Source organism: Rattus rattus, chromosome 3 (genome assembly GCF_011064425.1).
Source record: "Rattus rattus isolate New Zealand chromosome 3, Rrattus_CSIRO_v1, whole genome shotgun sequence".
Taxonomy (NCBI): domain Eukaryota; kingdom Metazoa; phylum Chordata; class Mammalia; order Rodentia; family Muridae; genus Rattus; species Rattus rattus.
This window is the reverse complement of record NC_046156.1, coordinates 8,638,072-8,656,170: the sequence shown is the minus strand read 5'-3', so window position 1 is coordinate 8,656,170 and position 18,099 is coordinate 8,638,072. Positions and strand designations below refer to the sequence as shown.

Below are 18,099 nucleotides of genomic sequence, written 5' to 3'. Positions count from 1 at the left end.
TGAGAGGGAGGCGGGGAGGAAACAGTGAGTAAAGACACCGGAAGAATCAGTAAGCACCATCTACGCAAGCACGTCGGGATGGGTTTGACGACTTCCATGAGGAAGTGCATAAAAATATCAAGGGTAATTATGTCTGAGTGAGAAGTTCGTGAGTAAGGCTTAGTTTTTCTTTACCTCCGCATTGTTGCCCCGCACACCCACGTTTACTACAGGGACGGGACTGATGTTTATTTCTCTCAAATCAGCTCGTGTTCCCGGTGAATGATTTCTAGCAGCAGGCACTCTGTGTGCCATGGCGGCATGGTCTACAGGAAAGTTATGAGAGAACTGCAGCTGAGCTTGGGCGTCCATAGGTTGGCATAGAAACCTAGGGACCGCATAGAGGAGCGGCTGCCTGCTCTCCACCCTTGAGACCTTTCAGAGGTTTTGCTGTTCTGCAGATTCATTAAGAAAAGCCCTTTAGGGGCCGGAGAGATGGCTTCGCTGTTAATAGCACTGGCTGCTCTTCTAAAGGACCTGAGTTTGGTTTCCAGTCCCTGCATGTCAGTTCCCAATCATCTGTAACGCCAGTCTTAACTCCAGCACAACACCCTCTTCTAGTCTCCATAGGATCAGGCAAATATGGTGCACAGGCATATATGCAGGCAAAACATCCATACTCAGGGAGTTAGTGAACAACTAAAATGTCCCTTACACTGCGCAAAGTGGTATACACTTGCAAACTCCCCACTCTAAGGGTAGAGGCAGGGGGTTGCAAGTTCAGGGCTAGCCTAGGCTAACTGGTGAGACTTTGACTCTGAAAGCAAAAGAAAAGATGATGAAAGTGGGTCATGTACAAGATAGCAGGGTGAGGTAAGTGTCTGGGTAACACACAGAGCCCGTCTCCATAGTTACAAATGGTCTTTGAGTAGCAGGCCAGTCAATGCTGAGGTTGTCATTCCCTAGGGACCTGGAGCTCACTGAAGACCACAGTCACTCTGGGGCCTCAGACACTCATTGATTTAGCCCATCGATATGCTATTCTCAAGTAGGATATCGGGTCCTAAGCAAATTAATAATGGTAAGCTACTGTGATCACTCACAGATAATTCGGAGTCAACCCCAAGACACTCGTACTGGGCTTTCTAGAGCCCAGTGAATGTTTCTTAGAGCCTCTGCTAACAAGAAAGGAAACTGGCGCTGTTTTTCCACTCTGGTCCTCATTTTTGGTCCTGTATCTAATTATAGTAACCGTGCCAGTGTCATCATTTAAGGATTAGGGACATTCAAAGGGGATAGGCCATGCGAACTCTGCCTGCTAGGGTTTGAATCAAATGTCCCTACAGGCTTGCTCTACCGTAGGGGGTGGGTCACTTGGGCGGGGTGAGGGTGGGGCCCCATTTTCTGTCTGCTTTCTGCTTCCCAATTCTGCTGATATGTAGGAGAGGCCAGGAATCTTAGACCTGGCTCCCTCTCCAGTGTAGCTACTTGCTACCTACCATCTCCCCTGCCATGATGACCCGTGTCCCCCCAAACCATGAGCCAAAATAAAGGCTTCCTCTTCAAGCTGTCACATCAGATTATCTGATCACCGTGATGACAAAATCGACCACTGCGCCCCTTTAGGTACTGGATGCTCACAGGAGAGCCATAAGTGTCCCCACAGGTCTGTGCAGTAGAGTTGTACCTTGTCTTCCCTGTAGGGAAGGACCATGGGAGGACCCACCTCTCATTCACCGCCTTCCACCATGCAGCTTTCACCAGACACCCAGTGCCAATCTTAGATTCCTCCCGGCACAACTCCGAGGAACGAGGAACGTCTGGTCTTTATAAATCTCCCAGGATCCAGGATCCTATCATAAGAGCACAAACTGGGCACCCTCCCCTGCCATTGCCGCAGACTCACTGGGTCAGGGCACACTGTTTCTCTCTGTTGTCTTTCCCTGACATCTGTTCCTGAACGTTGGACTAAGTAATTCATCACGTGGTAAGCCCACATCAAGCTACACACACCTCCGGGGCAGAAGCATGAGTCACCAGGAGGAAATTTGTGGCAGGGGTCGCACCAGGGCTGAGCTTTTCTCAGTGTGGTTGTTGCTGGAGCGTTCCCCACGGGTTCCCACAATCCTCACCCACCCTCCTGTGTCCTAGAAGGCACGCAGACCATTACCGCTTTCTGTGCATCCCTTGTTCAAAACTTGTACAAATTGAATAAAACGGAAGAGAATGTGCTTTATGATTTTTGGTATGGAATGGGAGTTCCGGGTAACTTGAGACGCCCCGCCTCTCTCCCCGAAGCAGCCTGGCAGGTGCTAACTGCTGAGTAACTCCAAGTGTGGGCCCCATAAACCTGCCGCTCATTTAGACGTACAGTACGTGTTTGTGTTTCCAATCAAATGCCGCTGGGTGAATTAAGATGAAGGCTTCCTCTTGACAAGTTTTCCGTTACTTTATGGCCAATTTCCCTCGGATGAAGCTGGAATGGAACCTTCCCTTTCCTCAGATGTCGTTAACAAAGGTGATTTCAAAGAATGGTAATTGTTTCTCTGTAGCTAAATGGGAAACGAGAGGCAGGAAGAACCACCCTTTACCTTACGCTACGAAAACCCCGCGCCTGGTAAGTCTGCCCACCCCACGGAGAACTGAAACGCTATAAAAGTCCCCAGAGTCCCTTCGCTCTGCTGCAGGTCCCACTGGTTCTGCTGCAGGTGGAGAGCTTAATTCTCATTGTCGCCAGCGAGCATTGCATTGCGCTATCTCTGCCGACAGCTTGCTTTAGCCCTAACCGTAACATCACGGTTTCCTGTTTTGCTCAAGCCAGCATGTGGCGTTAAGATACACAGCAAGGTTCAAAATTAGACAACGTTAAGCGACCATCTGGGATCATCTGAGACTCTTTCGGCAGCCATTGAGAGGCAGTCTTGAACCACGGACCTTCTATGGTTGAAGAAGCTGTGTTCTGACTGAGCATTCTGTTTGGCAAGCTCGGAATCATTCACACAGGCAGAATCCCTAGCTGTCTTGATCCTCTGGCTGCTAACATCGCTGACTCTGACCACAGTACTAGTTTGCTGCTTAGAACAACAGTTCTCTTTGCTGAAACCAAGAGCTACTCTAATCACATTATTCCGACGCCAAAACAACCCAGCCGAAACACACATCTGAGGTAGTTGCGTCTCTACCTCAAAAATGCTTTCAGGATAAATCTAAGCTCTGGGGGATGTTCAACATCCTACCCAAACCTTCACAGTAGCCTGATATTGGTTTCTGTGCTTTTCCAGGTGGGTGTGAGTTTCAGAGTTGGGGGTATGCTTCACCTGTTATTTGCTGCCTCCTGGCACACTATGCTGGGTACAAGGTAGGCACATGCATATAGCAGACTAAGGAACGAATGCATATTGCTTATCATCTTGGCAGGCTAACTTAAGCCTGGAAGTTACATAGCTCACTACTAAAGAGCCTGAACACACCCTTTGCTCCAACATCTGGTCTACCGTTTGAAAGGTCTGTGTTTTCAAAAGACGCAGAAGGTTGGGGATTTAGCTCAGTGGTAGAGCGCTTGCCTAGCAAGCGCAAGGCCCTGGGTTCGGTCCCCAGCTCCGGAAAAAAAAAAAAATCAAAAGACCAGAAACAAAGGCTAGGTATGTAAAGTCTTTCTTCCCCCTTTATCATTTTTGTCCACTCTTATGATTAATGAGTCCATTAGCCAGGTGTATTCACATATAATATAATCAAATGCAGTATGATCACAGCTAGACTCAACAAGGATTTACCGAGATTTGATTCTTACAAAACATAATGGGACTAAATTATGTTCAAGAAGGCAGACGAGACCGGGAGATAGGTGAGGAAGTCCAACGGAAATAGTATGGGGCCAAGGGTGTCCACAGCTACAAAGAGTGGTTTGGCACTTGCTAGGGTATAATGCTAATACAGCCATGGGTAGTACACTAGCATTTCCAGCAGCAATGAAGTTCATGCACAGTGCTGGCCCACAGGATCATACGACCGGGATTCTGTCTTGCATGTGTAAGTATGCTCTGTGTGCAGAGCAGCAGAACTCTCAGGGTCAAGTGCTGTTTGACCACACTTACTCCTCCACTGGGCAGGGCTTGGGTCTTAAGTCTCATTTCCTTTCCTCTCCATTCCTGACTTCCTAGTAGGTGGTTATTGTTTATGAGATGAGGGGACTGATGTGGGCAGTCTAAAAGAATGTCTCCCTCCCTTGCTTGCAGGGGAACTTTAGAGAGAAAGCTTTGGTCTGGGTCTTGTTGAATAATTAAATCTCCGGCAAATCGAAAGAATGGTATTTCTTTCTAAGAAGATGCATCTTCATTTTCATGACGCGCATGTGTCTGCGTGTCTGTATGTGGTTGTGTGCACCCGTGTGCAGTTGCCCACAGAGATGGGGAAAGGGTGTCTTATCTTCTGAATCTGGTGTTACAGGCTGCTGTGAGTCACCTGGTGTGGATGCGGAGTCCTCTGCAAGAACAGTGCCTGCTTTTAACTTGTGAGTCATCTCCTGCCATGGAAGGGTAGTTTCTGCAGAGGGAGCAGCAGACGATGTGGATGAGCTCCCGGAGTGTGTGCAGCCTGAGCTCAGGGGAACTGTAGGGACTGGGGCTGGAGAAGTAGGCCTCGCGGACCCTGTTGGTCTGCCTAAGGTGTGTGAGCTAGATGCTCTAAGAAATGGGAAGGCACTGGAATGGAAGCTCGCAGGGAACATAAGCCAGGCTGTAAGTAGAAATGCAATAACACAGTTCAGTCAGTTGAGATGTCCCACATGTGCAATTAATTTTCAGGATATGCTTCTTATAAGAAATAATTGTTTAACTCTGCACTTCAGACTGAGAACTCTCGCATCTGTGTAATTCTCCAACAGTGCAGATAGCTCCGTAGTCACAGAGACAGAAAATAATAATGAAGTTTCCTTTCCATTCTGAGCTACAAAAACTGTCAAGGTTAATTTTCCTCCCTCGTAGTTTTTAACAGGTTTCTTTTCTACCTGGAGTGATTCCGAGTAGGTGGTCCATCTCAGAGGTCAGGGTAGGCTGTGGGATTTGCAAAACGACAGTCCTTCAAACTCTTGGTTGGCTGAGTCTCTAGATGACACCCTCTTCCCTACTGGGGAGAAGGTAATTTCAGTAAATGAGTGGTCAGGCTGTAGCGTTTCTGCATGTGATTAAACATTACACTCCCCTTGGCCTGACCACTTTGTGTGCAGGATAACTTTTGTCAGCTATGCACAAACCTAGAAAATGAGGAGAGGGGAACTCAACTGAGAAATGCCTGCATCAGATGTGTGTGGGGGGACATTTTCTTCATTAATGACTGATGTGTGCAGCCCACTGTAGGCAGTGCCACTCTGGGCAGGTGCCCTGGGTTGTATAAGACAGCATTGGAGTAAGTTGTGCAGAGTAAGCAGTCAGTAGCATCCCCCACAGTTTTTCCTTCTGTGCCTGCCTTGACTCCACTTGGTGACTGACTGCCAGTGATCAGAGCCCTGTAAGCCAAATTAACCCTTTCAGTGTTTTATCACAGCAAAGCAAGCTAACTAGGACAGAAGTTTTATCGGGGAGTGTGGCTGACCTGGCTATGATGCTTTGGGGCTGATTGTGGACGTGCTTGTAATGTTGGGGTGGAAAAGACAGGGGGTGTTGAGAGGTTAAGGGGCTACTGTTCTGTTGGAGCAGAACTGATAAAAGTGTTCAGAGAAATGCAGATGATGGAGGCCTGGCTTGTGAAGTTTCAGATGGAAGCAGTGTCTTATTAATCATGGCTCTGTGTGTGTGTGTGTGTGTGTGTGTGTGTGTGTGTGTCCAGGTACGTGTACTCCTGGGCACATGCATGTTTGTGTGTGATGTGTATATGAGTGTGAGCATGTGTGTGTGATGTATATATGAGTAGGTGATGTTTGTGTGAGTGTGATGTGTCTGGTGTGTGTATGAGCATGTGTGTGGTGTGTGATATGTGTTGTGTGTGTGTGTAATGTGTGTATGAGTGTGATGTGTTTGTGATGTGTGTATGAGCATGTGTGTATGAATGTATGTTGTATGTGTGTGTGATATGTATTATGTGATATGTATATGAGTATGTGATGTGTGCGATGTGTGTGAGTGTGAGCAAGTGTGTGTGACTGTGATGTGTGTGTGAGTGTGAGCATGTGTGTGTGACTGTGATGTGTGTGTGAGTGTGAGCATGTGTGTGTGACTGTGATGTGTGTGTGAGTGTGAGCATGTGTGTGTGACTGTGATGAGTGTGTGTGTGTGAGCATGTGTGTGTGACTGTGATGTGTGTGTGTGGTGTGAGCATGTGTGTGACTGTGATGTGTGTGTGTGAGTGTGAGCATGTGTGTGTGACTGTGATGTAAGTGTGAGTGTGGGCATGTGTTTGTGACTGTGATGTGTGTGTGTGAGTGTGAGCATGTGTGTGTGACTGTGATGTGTGTGTGAGTGTGAGCATGTGTGTGTGACTGTGTGTGTGTGTGCCTATGTGTGTGAGTGTGTGTGTGTGACTGTGATGTGTGTGTGAGTGTGAGCATGTGTGTGTGACTGTGATGTGTGTGTGAGTGTGAGCATGTGTGTGACTGTGTTGTGTGTATGTGTGTGTGAACGTGTGTGTGACTGTGATGTGAGTGTGTGTGTGAGTGTGGGCATGTGTGTGTGACTGTGATGTGTGTGTGAGTGTGAGCATGTGTGTGTGACTGTGATGTGTGTGTGAGTGTGGGCATGTGTGTGTGACTATGATGTATGTATGAGAGTGAGCATGTGTTTAGCACAGTGCACACAGGACGTCAGAGATCAGCTTTCAGGATCCATCTTTCAACCTTGTTTTGGAGGCAGGATCTCTCCTTTGTTTTTGTCTCTGCATATGTATGCCAGGTCGGCCAGTCCCAGAACTTTCTGGGTAATTCTCCTGCCTTCTCTCTGTCTATTTCCTACAGGACTGTTGGGACTAGAGATGCATGACACGGGGTTTTATGTGGGTTTAGGGGATCAGTTTTTGGTCTTCAGGATTGTGCTGCAAGCAAGCAGTTTTACCCATTGAGCCCCTCCCCAGTTTGCCTGAGTGACTTTTCAGAGCAAACTTACTCTGAGTTGCAAATTGTTCCAATTACATCAGGGCCATGTGCCCCGTGCCCCTTTAGAGTAGTCACGGCGAGCCCAGTCATTGGTGGAAGCCTCTTTTCAACTATCTGGAGGCATATTCTCATATTCATTTCAGAATAATGAGATCTTTAAATATTTATTTCTTTCCAATAACTGGGTAGGCCTAGGCTCTTCGTTTTAATAAATTCTGTCCAAATAATGGCAAGTCACTGCTTAGAAGATATTGGCCCTGAATCCCCTCATGATAATGAAGCTCACACCAGCCTCACATTTATCCCCAGCTGCCACTAGCTGTGACCTTGGGCAAATCACACAACTACTCAGGAATGCCTTTTGATAATTATTTTAAAGTTGCCTGCGTAACTCAAAAATTCTGCATATGTCTTAAGAGACCTGATTAGCGTAAGATGCTAGAAGAGAATTAACCACAGAACTACCAACTGGGACAGAAAGACACTGATATTTATGGCATGAAACTAGTCCTTTTCAGTAATCCCCAAATGGTCAGGCACTCTTGACAGAGGCTTATATTAGAAGAAGTTAAAACTATTTATGTAGACAGTATTTATTTGACAAATATTTATTAAAGAGCCAGCATTATGTTAAAACATAAATATAATGACACATCCAAAGTAAACATCCCAGTATCTGAAAGCCAGCTGCCTACCTGGGAGTCAGACAATTTTAGACAAGGAACAACAACAAACCAGAGTAAATTCTGTGAGATTTCAGCTATGAAGACACAACATAGAGCCCAGATCTAACCTGGGCAACATAGCAGGGAAGTCCTACCTGTAGGTGGGCTGTCTAAGCCAGGAACACACATGCTGCAATTTCTATGTGGAGAATTATATTGATTGGAATAGAGAGTAAAAGTATCTTTTGTCCTGTCTGGGTCTAAACACTTAAGACAGAAGCAGTATGAAACAAAGAATCCGAGCACAATGTATAAAAGTCCGCACTGCCACACTGTATCAATTGCCTATTAGTTCACTGACTTTCAAGAGAATTCTTTTCTTGCCTCAAGTGCAAGGGTGGAGGCAACACTGTTACTTAAGAGATAATCATTCATTGTCTCTCTAAACTTACAAGCATCCATAGGGCGGGAAGTGTATAGTATGAAACTTGTTGACTAATTGCCGTCTTCCCTTTCCTGTCTTTGCACCGCCATATTTGCAGGACAGGAGTCGCACCTGCTGCTGCCTGCCCCTGAGGGTTACTATGCACATGAGCCTTCCTAACCGGTGTAGCATCTCCACAACAAACCTAGTTGCGAGGGTTGTCTGCTGGCTGGTGCAGCCACATCTACACTGACCAAACGGAAAGTATAAGGTTTAGCTACATGATGCTAGGGCATGCCTGCTCCAGAGGTAGTGAAGCCACTCCAAAGACTGTCTCAGCACAGGACAACCATAAAGAAACTTAACATGTATGTAGAACTCAATCCTCTCTGCAACTTTTTTGATACCCGAGTTGTTTACGGACTGGTTATCAGAGCATGCACCCACCCCAATTAAAGTCAGAATGGTAATTTGCAGGCTTCCCATGTTTCAGCTGTAATAACGGCGTTTAGTTTCTCACTGGAGCAAGAGCACAGGAGTACCTTTCCTTGAGTCGGTGCTCCCTGGCTGCCTCACTCAGCCCAGGCTTCATTATTTAACTAATCTTTCTCCATTGTCTTTCCTCTCCTAGGAGATCAAAGGCCCTTTGAGGGTAGGAACTGTGTTCTTGCTTCAGAATGCCAGTTCTGAAGCTGTTAGGTTTTCAGTGAGCATTTGCTAAGGGCTGCAATGAGTTCCAAACCTTCAGAATGAACTGGCTACAGGACAAGCCTTTGTGAGGCTAGATACTTCAAACAGCAGTCCCCAAACTTTAATATGTACAAGAATCACAAGGAGGCTTGTTAAGTGGAGTCCCACATTGTTTCCAATGGCTCTTGTGTTTTGACGCTTACTTTTTTCTTCTCCTCCACGAATATACTTGCAGTTTTTTTTTCTTTCAAAACAAATTTAGGAAAACAAGACCTACAAGGGCCTTGTGACCACATTGATGTTTCCTGTGGGGAAGAACCTGAGGTAAGAGGGCTCTTCTGCCCCCACATCCTAACTTCTTTCAAAGCACTCACCAGTGCCAGGATCGACTCCATCCAGCTTCCAAAACCGCACTGGTTAAGGCATCAGAAACTTCATTGCCACAACACCAGATTCCAGTTGGAGGGCAATAGACAGATTGAAGTTTATTTCAGAAACTATGAGATACAAATAGAGAAAAACAAGCCAATGCGACTGAGGCTGGCTGCTGGGATGAGGATAAAATGTAGCTCCTTAAAAGATGGCATATAACCCAAGGGTTCTGTGACAAGAAGGACCTCGGGGAAGAGTTTCCCGTGGAGAACAGGGTAAGCAGGCCCTGAAGTAATTATTGGTGTACAAACATCTCTCCAGTTAAAAACAGCCACACCGTTGACACTATTAAATATTTTAAAAATTTACATTTATGTGTGTGTGTGTGTGTGTGTGTGTTGTGTGTGTGTGTGTGCATGCGTGGAAGGTAGAGGGCATCTTATGGGAGTTAGTTCTCTCCTTTCACCTCATGAGACCTGAAGATGGAACTCAGATCATGTGAACAATGCCTTTACCTGCAGAGCCATCCCACTCTTTGAAACTCTTTAACTCTTGGAAGCTGTTTGACCCCATGGCTCCTTTGGCTTTATAATTTCATCAGCGTTGGCAGACTTCATGTGCCAATGCCTGAGTTAGCCCAAAAGCTAACTCTAGCTTCCTGGACACTGAAATGATTTATCGCTGATTGGATTACCCAAATGTCATCAAATAGGGCTTAATAAATGGTGTCAACTTGTCACTAGGAATTTATAGACTTTCTAAAGAGGGATCCTTCACCCACACCTCTGAAATACGTTATGTGACATATTTTAGCCCGGATTAGTTATCAGCTGCTAAGCTGACTTGCCCATCTTTCCAAGGGACATCTACCTATTAATAGTAGCATCACGATCGCAAAAAAAGTATCAAATCACCAAGTGCCCAAAGGAAGGAAAGAACAAGGAACAAACATGTCGTTGGCAGGCACTGCTCCATCCCTGGAGGCTGCTTGTGAAGGGAGCAGCACTGTCTCAGCTCCAGTTGTCATTCACTGCCCCTTCCTTAGCCTCTGCAGCAAAGGGCAGGCTGGTGACAGGCGGGCCTTCTGTGATAAGGGCCTGTGCCCTGGAAATGAGAATCAGCCCAGTTGTGATTCACAAACTCTACCAGATGGAAAATGACTTTATCTACCTAGAAAGATCTGGACTAGAAACGGAATTGAGTTCTCTGTCTCCTTGCTTGGTGCTGGAAGACTCGGGTCTTTCCTCTGACAGTTGCTTGATTGAATGTGGAGAGAGAGAGAGAGAAAGAGAGAGAGAGAGAGAGAGAGAGAGAGTGAGAGAGAGAGAGAGAGAGAGAGAGAGAGAGAGACCGAGACCATGCATAAGCGTGTGTGGATGTTGCTCTATAAGTCTGTATGTCTCTGGATTTTGTTTGGTTAGATTATGCTAGAATACTAGATAAGGGTGTTTCCCAAGGATTTGAAACACTGGTTTCTTCTCTTGTACCTGACCAGTCTGGTTAGCCACCAACAGCTTCCAAAAACTGGCAACCTACTAGTAATCTCTGAGTATACAGATGTGGGGCCTGCTATATCTCCCAGAGATGTGGAAATGAGTTTGAGGGGAGAGAGATTGGGAAAGAGAGCAGCTCTACTGAACAGAAAAGCAACTTCTTCATGACCATGAGCACCTGAGTGGTCTTTGTGTACTGGTGCCAGAATTGTAATTCCTTATCATCTTGTCTCTGAATGAGGGGGCAGGGCCTATGACCAGGCAAAGAGATATTTTAAGCATAAATGAACCAGCCAGACTCAGGCCATCATGAAACAAAAACACACAGTGATTTCGTCTCAACAGGAATTTAGTTCCCAGTCATAGGTGACAAGAATATCCGTGAAGACAGCCTGTACTTTGCACAATTCAGGCGCTGGGGGATTAGGGCCACCTGTTAAATTTAATCTTAGAATTATGATGTTAATTCTACTGTGTAGCTAAACATAAATGCTACGTATTTATCAGTCTTGTGGACCTCAAACTATTGATGTGAATGGTTTTCTACATAGTATCTGTAACTCTCCTCAGGCTCTGGGAATCAAATCTGACATCTGTCGGAATCCTGGTTCAATGTTCAGGAGCTTACTGTGGTCATTGTGCTCAGTGTACTTGTGATTTTTCCTGAGGCCTGACGTGAGATTGAAGAGAAATAATTAGTCCTGAGTGTCCTGTGGGAGTGTGCTAAGAACAGGAGAGCTCTCCTTTCTGGTTCTGGAGAAAAGGTTTTCCTTAGCAACTTCCTAACAAATGATTTCCATCCCAGCCTTCTCACAGCCTTGCCTGATGCAGACTGTGGGAGATCTTGAGCAAAACTGAATCCAAGGGCAGCTTCTAGATGTTTGTACGGGACCAGCACCTCAGGTGGCCACGTGGAATGGGAGCCCTGCCCACTTGGCAGAGCAGAGCAGCAGGAGCAGTAAAAACTTTGATCACAGCCCTTTGAACAGGGGTCTGCATTAGGTGCATGTCTCCTAGTGCCTGGGTTTGCACTTGTTGCTTTGCTTGGTCTTAGTTTACAGCCTCGAGTGGAACTGTGAGGTGGATTCCCCCCCCTTCCTTCCTCTTCTATCCCTTCTTTCCTCACTCCCTCCCTCTCTTCATTCCTTGCTTTTTCTCTCTTCCTTCTGCCCTTTCTTTCTTCCCTCCCACATATTTTCCTCCTTTCCCCCTTCTTTCATTTCTTCCCCTTCCCTCCTTTTCTTTTTCCTCCCTCCCTCCTTCATCTTTTCCTCCTTTCCTCCTTTACTTTCTCCTCCCCACCTTCTTTCCTTCCTCCCTCCCTCCTTCTTTACTTCCTCCTTCTTCCTCCCCTCTTCCATCTTTCCTTCCTTCCTCTCTTCTTCCTTCCTTCCTCCTTCCTTTCCTTCTTCTTTCCCTCCTTCTTTTCTTCCTTCCTCTTTTCCTTCCTTCCCTTCTTCCTTCCCTCTTTTCTTCCTCCCTCTTTCTTTTCTTTTTTTTTGTTTTCTTTTTTTTATTAACTTGAATATTTCTTATATACATTTGGTGTTATTCCCTTTCCCGGTTTCCGGGCAAACATCCCCTCCCCCTCCCCTTCCTTATGGGTGTTCCCCTCCCCACCCTCCCCCATTGCCGCCCTCCCCCAAAAGTCTAGTTCACTGTTCCTCCCTCTTTCTTTCATCCCTCCCTCCTTCTTTCCTTCCTTCCTCCCTCCCTTCCTTCCTCCCTTCTTCCTTCCTTCCTCCCTCCTTCCTTCCTCCTTCCCTCCTTCCTTCCTCCTTCCCTCCTTCCTTCCTCCTCCCCTCCTTCCTTCCTCCTCCCCTCCTTCCTTTCTCCTTCCCTCCTTATTTCCTTCAATCTCTGCTCTCTTCCCTTCCACTTTCTTCACTCCCTTCTCTTTGCTTTCCTCACTCTGCTCTTTCTTCCCCCTCCCTTTCCTTTTTCATTCTTCGCTTCCTCCCCTCCTTTTTTGTCTTTCTTCCTTCTGTCTCTTCTTCCCTTCCTCCCTCTACTACTTCTTTTGGACTTTGATACAGGATACCCCTGTGTAACTCAATCTGACCTCAAACTTGCCATTCCCCTTCCTCATGCTCCATTGTGTTGGGGTCGCAGGCAGGAGCATACCTCCTGGGAGATGATGTTTTCTAGGGGTGAATTGGATTGATATTGATTATTATCGCCAAGGAGGATACCCTATGTGAAGAATCCCATGTCACAGCACTTGGAGTTTCCCTTTCGTCTACGGAGTACTTCCGGTTACAGGCATTGCCACACACAGAAAGGTTGCTATTCGTCCGAATCACACAACTCTCTGATGCACTGAACTTGGAATCAGCACACCTGTTCCCATAAGCAGTTTTAAAAGATGGCTCTTAAACTCAGTCCTTCTATTTGAACACTGGGCTGCAGAAGGAACAAAATATTCGGGAAATCTTCTCATATCCATCAGAGCTTGCAAGGCATTGATTGATCTTTTGACATTTCTTATTCATGAATACTTCCAGAATTTGAGGTGGGTTCCTACTAAACACCAAGTGTGAAAATCCAGCACCGTACTTTGTTCAAGTCATGCCTATGACCTACACAGAACACCATATCCATCCCCAGCCGGAAGCCAGAGCTAAACTTCCTCACAAGCACAGTCCTTATCAGCAGCTTGCACGTATACAGCAGCAGATCCCAAGTATACAATCAATCAACAACCAAGAGAGCAAACAGAAGCTCAGACGTCTTAGGCCTGTGCTCTGGCATTTACAGCCTACTCCCAAGTGGCTTCCTCCTCAGACAGCCTCCTCCTCTCCACCCCTCTGAAGTCTCTTAGGTGCAACATCCACATTTTCAAAGAAATACCCCTTACTTCTGGAGAACATGAGCTCCCTCCTTGGTGAGCCCCGAAGCACCGTGTGTACCAGTGCTGACTGGCCATGTTTGCCTTTCAGTGTTTCTTGTTACACAGCTCAGGACATGCACTGTTTTCCTCAGGCGTTCAAGGATAGGAAAGCTGAGCCCTGCATGTGATCCCCCTGGAGTCTCCCATCTTTAGCATTCCGTACAGCACAGGTGAGTCGCAATATTTTGATTGTCACTTAAAGTCTGACTTACTCATGTGTGACAAGAGCTACCTTCTCACACAGAGGGAGCATCTGCAAATGTAACTTTGGCTGGCATTCATAACACGCAGTAAGATACAAAGTAAAAGAGTTGAGAGGTTTCAAGCCATCTTCTAGACACCGAGTGAAAGTGTGTTTTAATAAAAACACACTGGCAATTTCAAATAATCAGAGATGCATTTAAATTGTATTAAAACATCTTTGGAATCAGGAAACTTGATTAGGTTTCTCCCAGAGGCTTCCTACACTGAAACCAGAGATTTATTTATTAGTCTAAGGAAAAGAGGTTCGATTTAGAGGGAAAAAAATCCAGCTTATTAATTATTAGCCAAGCCATGCAGTAGCTTCCTGGAAGGCAAAGAAAAACAGGCTTTTAAGCCAATTGGAGCCAAGTTTGCTTCCAGCCCTCCGTGCCTGCCAGAGCTAGGCTCCCCAGGGACCGGGGCCTTTCAGCCCAGAGCAGTCCCCAGCAGAGATCAGAGGAGAACCTGTGGAACTGAGCTGCCATAGAGGCTCTCTCTTCTCCCCTCTGGCGGTATAGGAGGAACCATGGGGCTGGTTCCTGCACCATTCTGGTTTCCTCCTAACCCCCACCCCACAGGGCTTGGCTGGAAAATACTAGGCTCCAGAAATTCAACATCCATTTGCAGCTATTGCTGGGTGTCCGGATCTAGACCAGGACCACTGGGACTCCGGATCCACTCACATCATTCCCATTCCCTGATAAACTTTGCATCCTTCTTGGAATACAAAGTCATAACTAGCATGCAGCCCTTCCTGCCCTAACTGTTCCACCACCTTCCTGCTTCCAGAACTAACAGCTGCTCCCGCATTTCACTGCCCCAGGAAGGAAGAAGGGTCAGGGGTACAGAGTGCCCAGGCCGAGCGGCGGTGGGCAGGGAGGCGCACAAGCTGTCACCTTGTGGTCTGCTACACCGAGGTATCCGTCTAGCTGCCGGGGTCCTACGGGGGCGGTTCTATGTGGCTGGGGACTGCTCTCCACAAGCTGCGTGCTGCCAGTCGCGGTCGCCTGCTGCTGCTGCTGCTGCTGCTGCTGCTGCTGCTGCTGCTGCTGCTGCTGCTGCTGCTGCTGCGGGGGCCGCTCCTTCTGACTGCCGAGGCTGCTGTACACGAGCAACAAGCTGGTGCACATGGTAGTGAGCACTAAACACACTGCCAGACCATGGCGCTGCGGGCGGGCGGGAGACAGAGAGAGCAGAAGACAGTGGCTGAGGGTGCACCGGGGAAGCTTGCGCTCCTTATTGACACCAAGCACCGGTCCGGAGCATCCGCCCCAGCCTTCCCCGCAGCCAGAGAGCAGAGGTGACACGGTCTTGCGCACCCGTCAGGGATGCTCCTGCATCGCTGCTCACAGCCCGCGTCTCACAGTGGAGGGCAGGTGGCGCGCGGTGACCAGTGCAAGGGTGAGCGCGCCCGCCCAGGTTACTTTGGGGAGGAGGGTCTGGTGTCCACCTAAGCTGCTGGAATCCCAACCCTCCGCACACCCTCTTTTCTGGCTCCCTGGGGCTTCCTGCAACGATCCCCGCTAAGTTTGAAAATCCGACAAGGAAACCAAAAAAATAAAAGTCAACGATGGTGCCTCCTCCCCGCCTCTCTGAGTTTGTGCCCAGCGGTCACAGTGGGACACCCTCCATCCCTGGAGAGGTCAGCCTGCTCCTCTGCTCTCCAATCGCCCTTTGGATCACTCGTTAAAGATTCCGGAGATCAGGCATCCCTAGTGCCCATCCCGGGTTCCAAGCCAGGTAGAAAGTTGTCTGTCACCAATGACAGGTGACCTCTTGGCACAGGGATAGGTACCCCGCGAGGCTTCCCGGATGGTCCCGGAGAACCAGAATCCCAGGGGTCCTCGCCTCTGCTTGGCAGAGTTGGAACAACAGACTCACCATCAGGGTCTTCATTTTGGGTTCCTCTTTTGTGCGGAATTCTCAGGCAAGCGCGTCCGGAGCCACTTTTTCTTGGAGGTTGTCCATGGCGGGTGATGGGGCGGAGGCTGCTCAGATGCTCACCTGGCAGTGAGGGCGGCTGAGCGGGAGCAGGAGCCGCGGGACCCGGGAAGCGCTGCTGTTGCGGAGATTAGAGGAGAATTAAAACTGAGCCGGACCCTCCGAGTCTCAGCGATCCACACACTGCCGCCTGCCGCCGCCTGCTGGGTCCTAGAGTCCTCTGCAGTCCCCCTCCCAACCCCCAAACCATCTTTTCAGTGAAGTGGAATTTCTGGGGCAAGACAGTTACCATAAAGGTCCACTCATTCCTTGGTTTGAAGATTTATTATCTTTTTATGGGGCTATCAAGCTAAAAGGACTCAGAACCCAGTTTGATCCCGAACACGGTAGCCATTTGACAATTTACTCAATTTTCAGGTTTGCGATTTTAATAAAAAAACAAGTTAACCTCCCAAATGTCAATAGATCGATTTAAATTTGCATTTGTGTTTACAGCTTGGCCAGTGCTGTCCTGGGCTTGTTTTCCTTAAGAATTACGTCGCTGTAATAATTTCTAGTTGTTTTCAAATGTCCTTTCCCTCCCCAATTTTGCTTTGACAAATCGTTAGCCTCATGCTTCCTTTGGACCGTATTCTTTCATGCAAATGACTTCATTCATCATTGGCTCCCAAGAACACAATTTATATTTCTACTCAACCTTTGAGGTGCCTGGCGCTCATTTAAATGATTTTAAAGTTTTTGAAGCGCTCAGTGCATCCTCTTCACGTGATTAACCAGGAACTGTAGAGTCTTCCTAATGTCAGTGAAGAAATATTACCTGTTGAAGATAAAAAATGATCTTGCATCGCAAGAACCCGAAGGTTCTTCTGCTTCCCTCCTGCTGTCTGGGGAACCGAGGGCATGCGTGTTCACATTCGGGACTTGGATTCGAGTTAAAAGCCAGACCAGCGCTGCGGAGTTCAGATGGGTAGCCTGCTCTGCGGTATCCTCTCTTTCCCTCATCTGATTAGAGCAAGCGTTTGTTAACCCTCTAACTTAACTGAAAACGGATTTCAGCCGTGTGAAATGATTCAGTGGACACTGTTGTCCTAATGTCTCTCTTAACACTGTACCTGTGTCAGTGCGAGGCTGAAGATCGCATTAGGGAGGGATCGATCTCCAGGCCCCCTGAACCATGGGCCCAGTGAGAGCTTTCTCAAGGCCAGCAGTGCTATTGCAGTGCCCCCTTTAATCTTCTCTAATCTACCACTGGACGGATGGCACAACGGGGACTATATTTAACTTATGAGGCCTGCTTCCAAACTCTATTAACAAAGTTAAAATTATTGGCTCAGTAATGAAGATTCAGGAGACAGAAACACACGCTATGGAGCCTTTAAAAAAAAAAACCCACAAAGATTGGAAGTACTATCCAATATTGCCAGCAGTGTGGTTAGCTACTCATTCAATGTGTGCTGTGGGCATGAATAGTGCCCCTTGTCTGGACAGGAGAGGCAGCAGGCGGAGGAGAATCTTATCGGGTCTTGGCAATTCTTTATTGTATGGCTGCACTTGGCACTCAAATTAATGAAACAAAGGACCAACTTGATGAATCACTGCAAGCAGATTATCGGTGTTTCTCCAACGCGGCTTTCGGGATGCAGCCAGACGAACGAAGCTCCTGCCTTCCTCAGATTGTTCTCCTCCATCTAGCAAGTTGCCCAGTGAACGATAAAAACACTTCTCATATATTTCACGCTGCCAGAGAAAGACATCATATTTATGACTTAAGCTCATGGTGGCACGCTGGACATCTGTTACACGGTGTGTCTGACCAGATTCATTAAGCCTACGCTTCTGCCCTCCTCCCGGGATGACGGTTAGCTGGCCACAGAATTACTTACAAAATGAGTAGAGTACACTGAAAATTTTAATTCTGAGCTTGATTTAAAGAACTTCAAGGTATCTGGCTTTCCAATATTTGATTAGGATGGTAGGACTCTGGTGGTGGTGGTGGGGATTCTGGCTTGGGGGTCAAATGGATAAGGTAAGGCCAGAGGAGGGTGGGGAAGATAAGGAATGGGAGTCAATTCAACTGGATAATTATGAGGTAGTCACCTGTCACCTGGTAATTCTGTCTAGGAAACATGGTGATGGCGGGCGGGGAGGGGGGAGTGGTGGAGAATTAAGCACAAAAGTTTTCTTCTAAGGGCTCAGAACTTCTCTTTCTCTCTTTCTCTCTCTCTCTTTGTCTCTCCCTCTCTCTCTCTCTCTCTCTCTCTGTGTGTGTGTGTGTGTGTGTGTGTGTGTGTGTGTGTGTGTGTGTGTGTGCGCGCGCGCGT

At 47.4% G+C, this 18,099-nt stretch overlaps 1 protein-coding gene across 2 annotated transcripts in view; it reads right to left on the bottom strand.

The window, feature by feature from the left end:
- LOC116896147 (alpha-N-acetylgalactosaminide alpha-2,6-sialyltransferase 5-like) overlaps window positions 1–16,146 on the bottom strand; it is a 120,553-nt gene extending 104,407 nt beyond the window's left edge. The window contains exons 1-3 of one of the 2 annotated variants that reach the window (XM_032897131.1): window positions 15,719–16,146; window positions 14,734–15,003; window positions 251–1,832 (exon numbers count right to left, since the gene is read on the bottom strand). In XM_032897131.1, the coding sequence (XP_032753022.1) occupies window positions 1,737–1,832; window positions 14,734–15,003; window positions 15,719–15,733 (381 nt within the window). In that variant the 5' untranslated portion in view covers window positions 15,734–16,146 and the 3' untranslated portion in view covers window positions 251–1,736. Of the gene's footprint in view, window positions 1–250; window positions 1,833–14,733; window positions 15,004–15,718 lie in introns of those variants that run through there. The other variant, XM_032897132.1, reaches the window with a different exon arrangement.
- Between the last annotated feature and the right edge of the window lie 1,953 nt (window positions 16,147–18,099).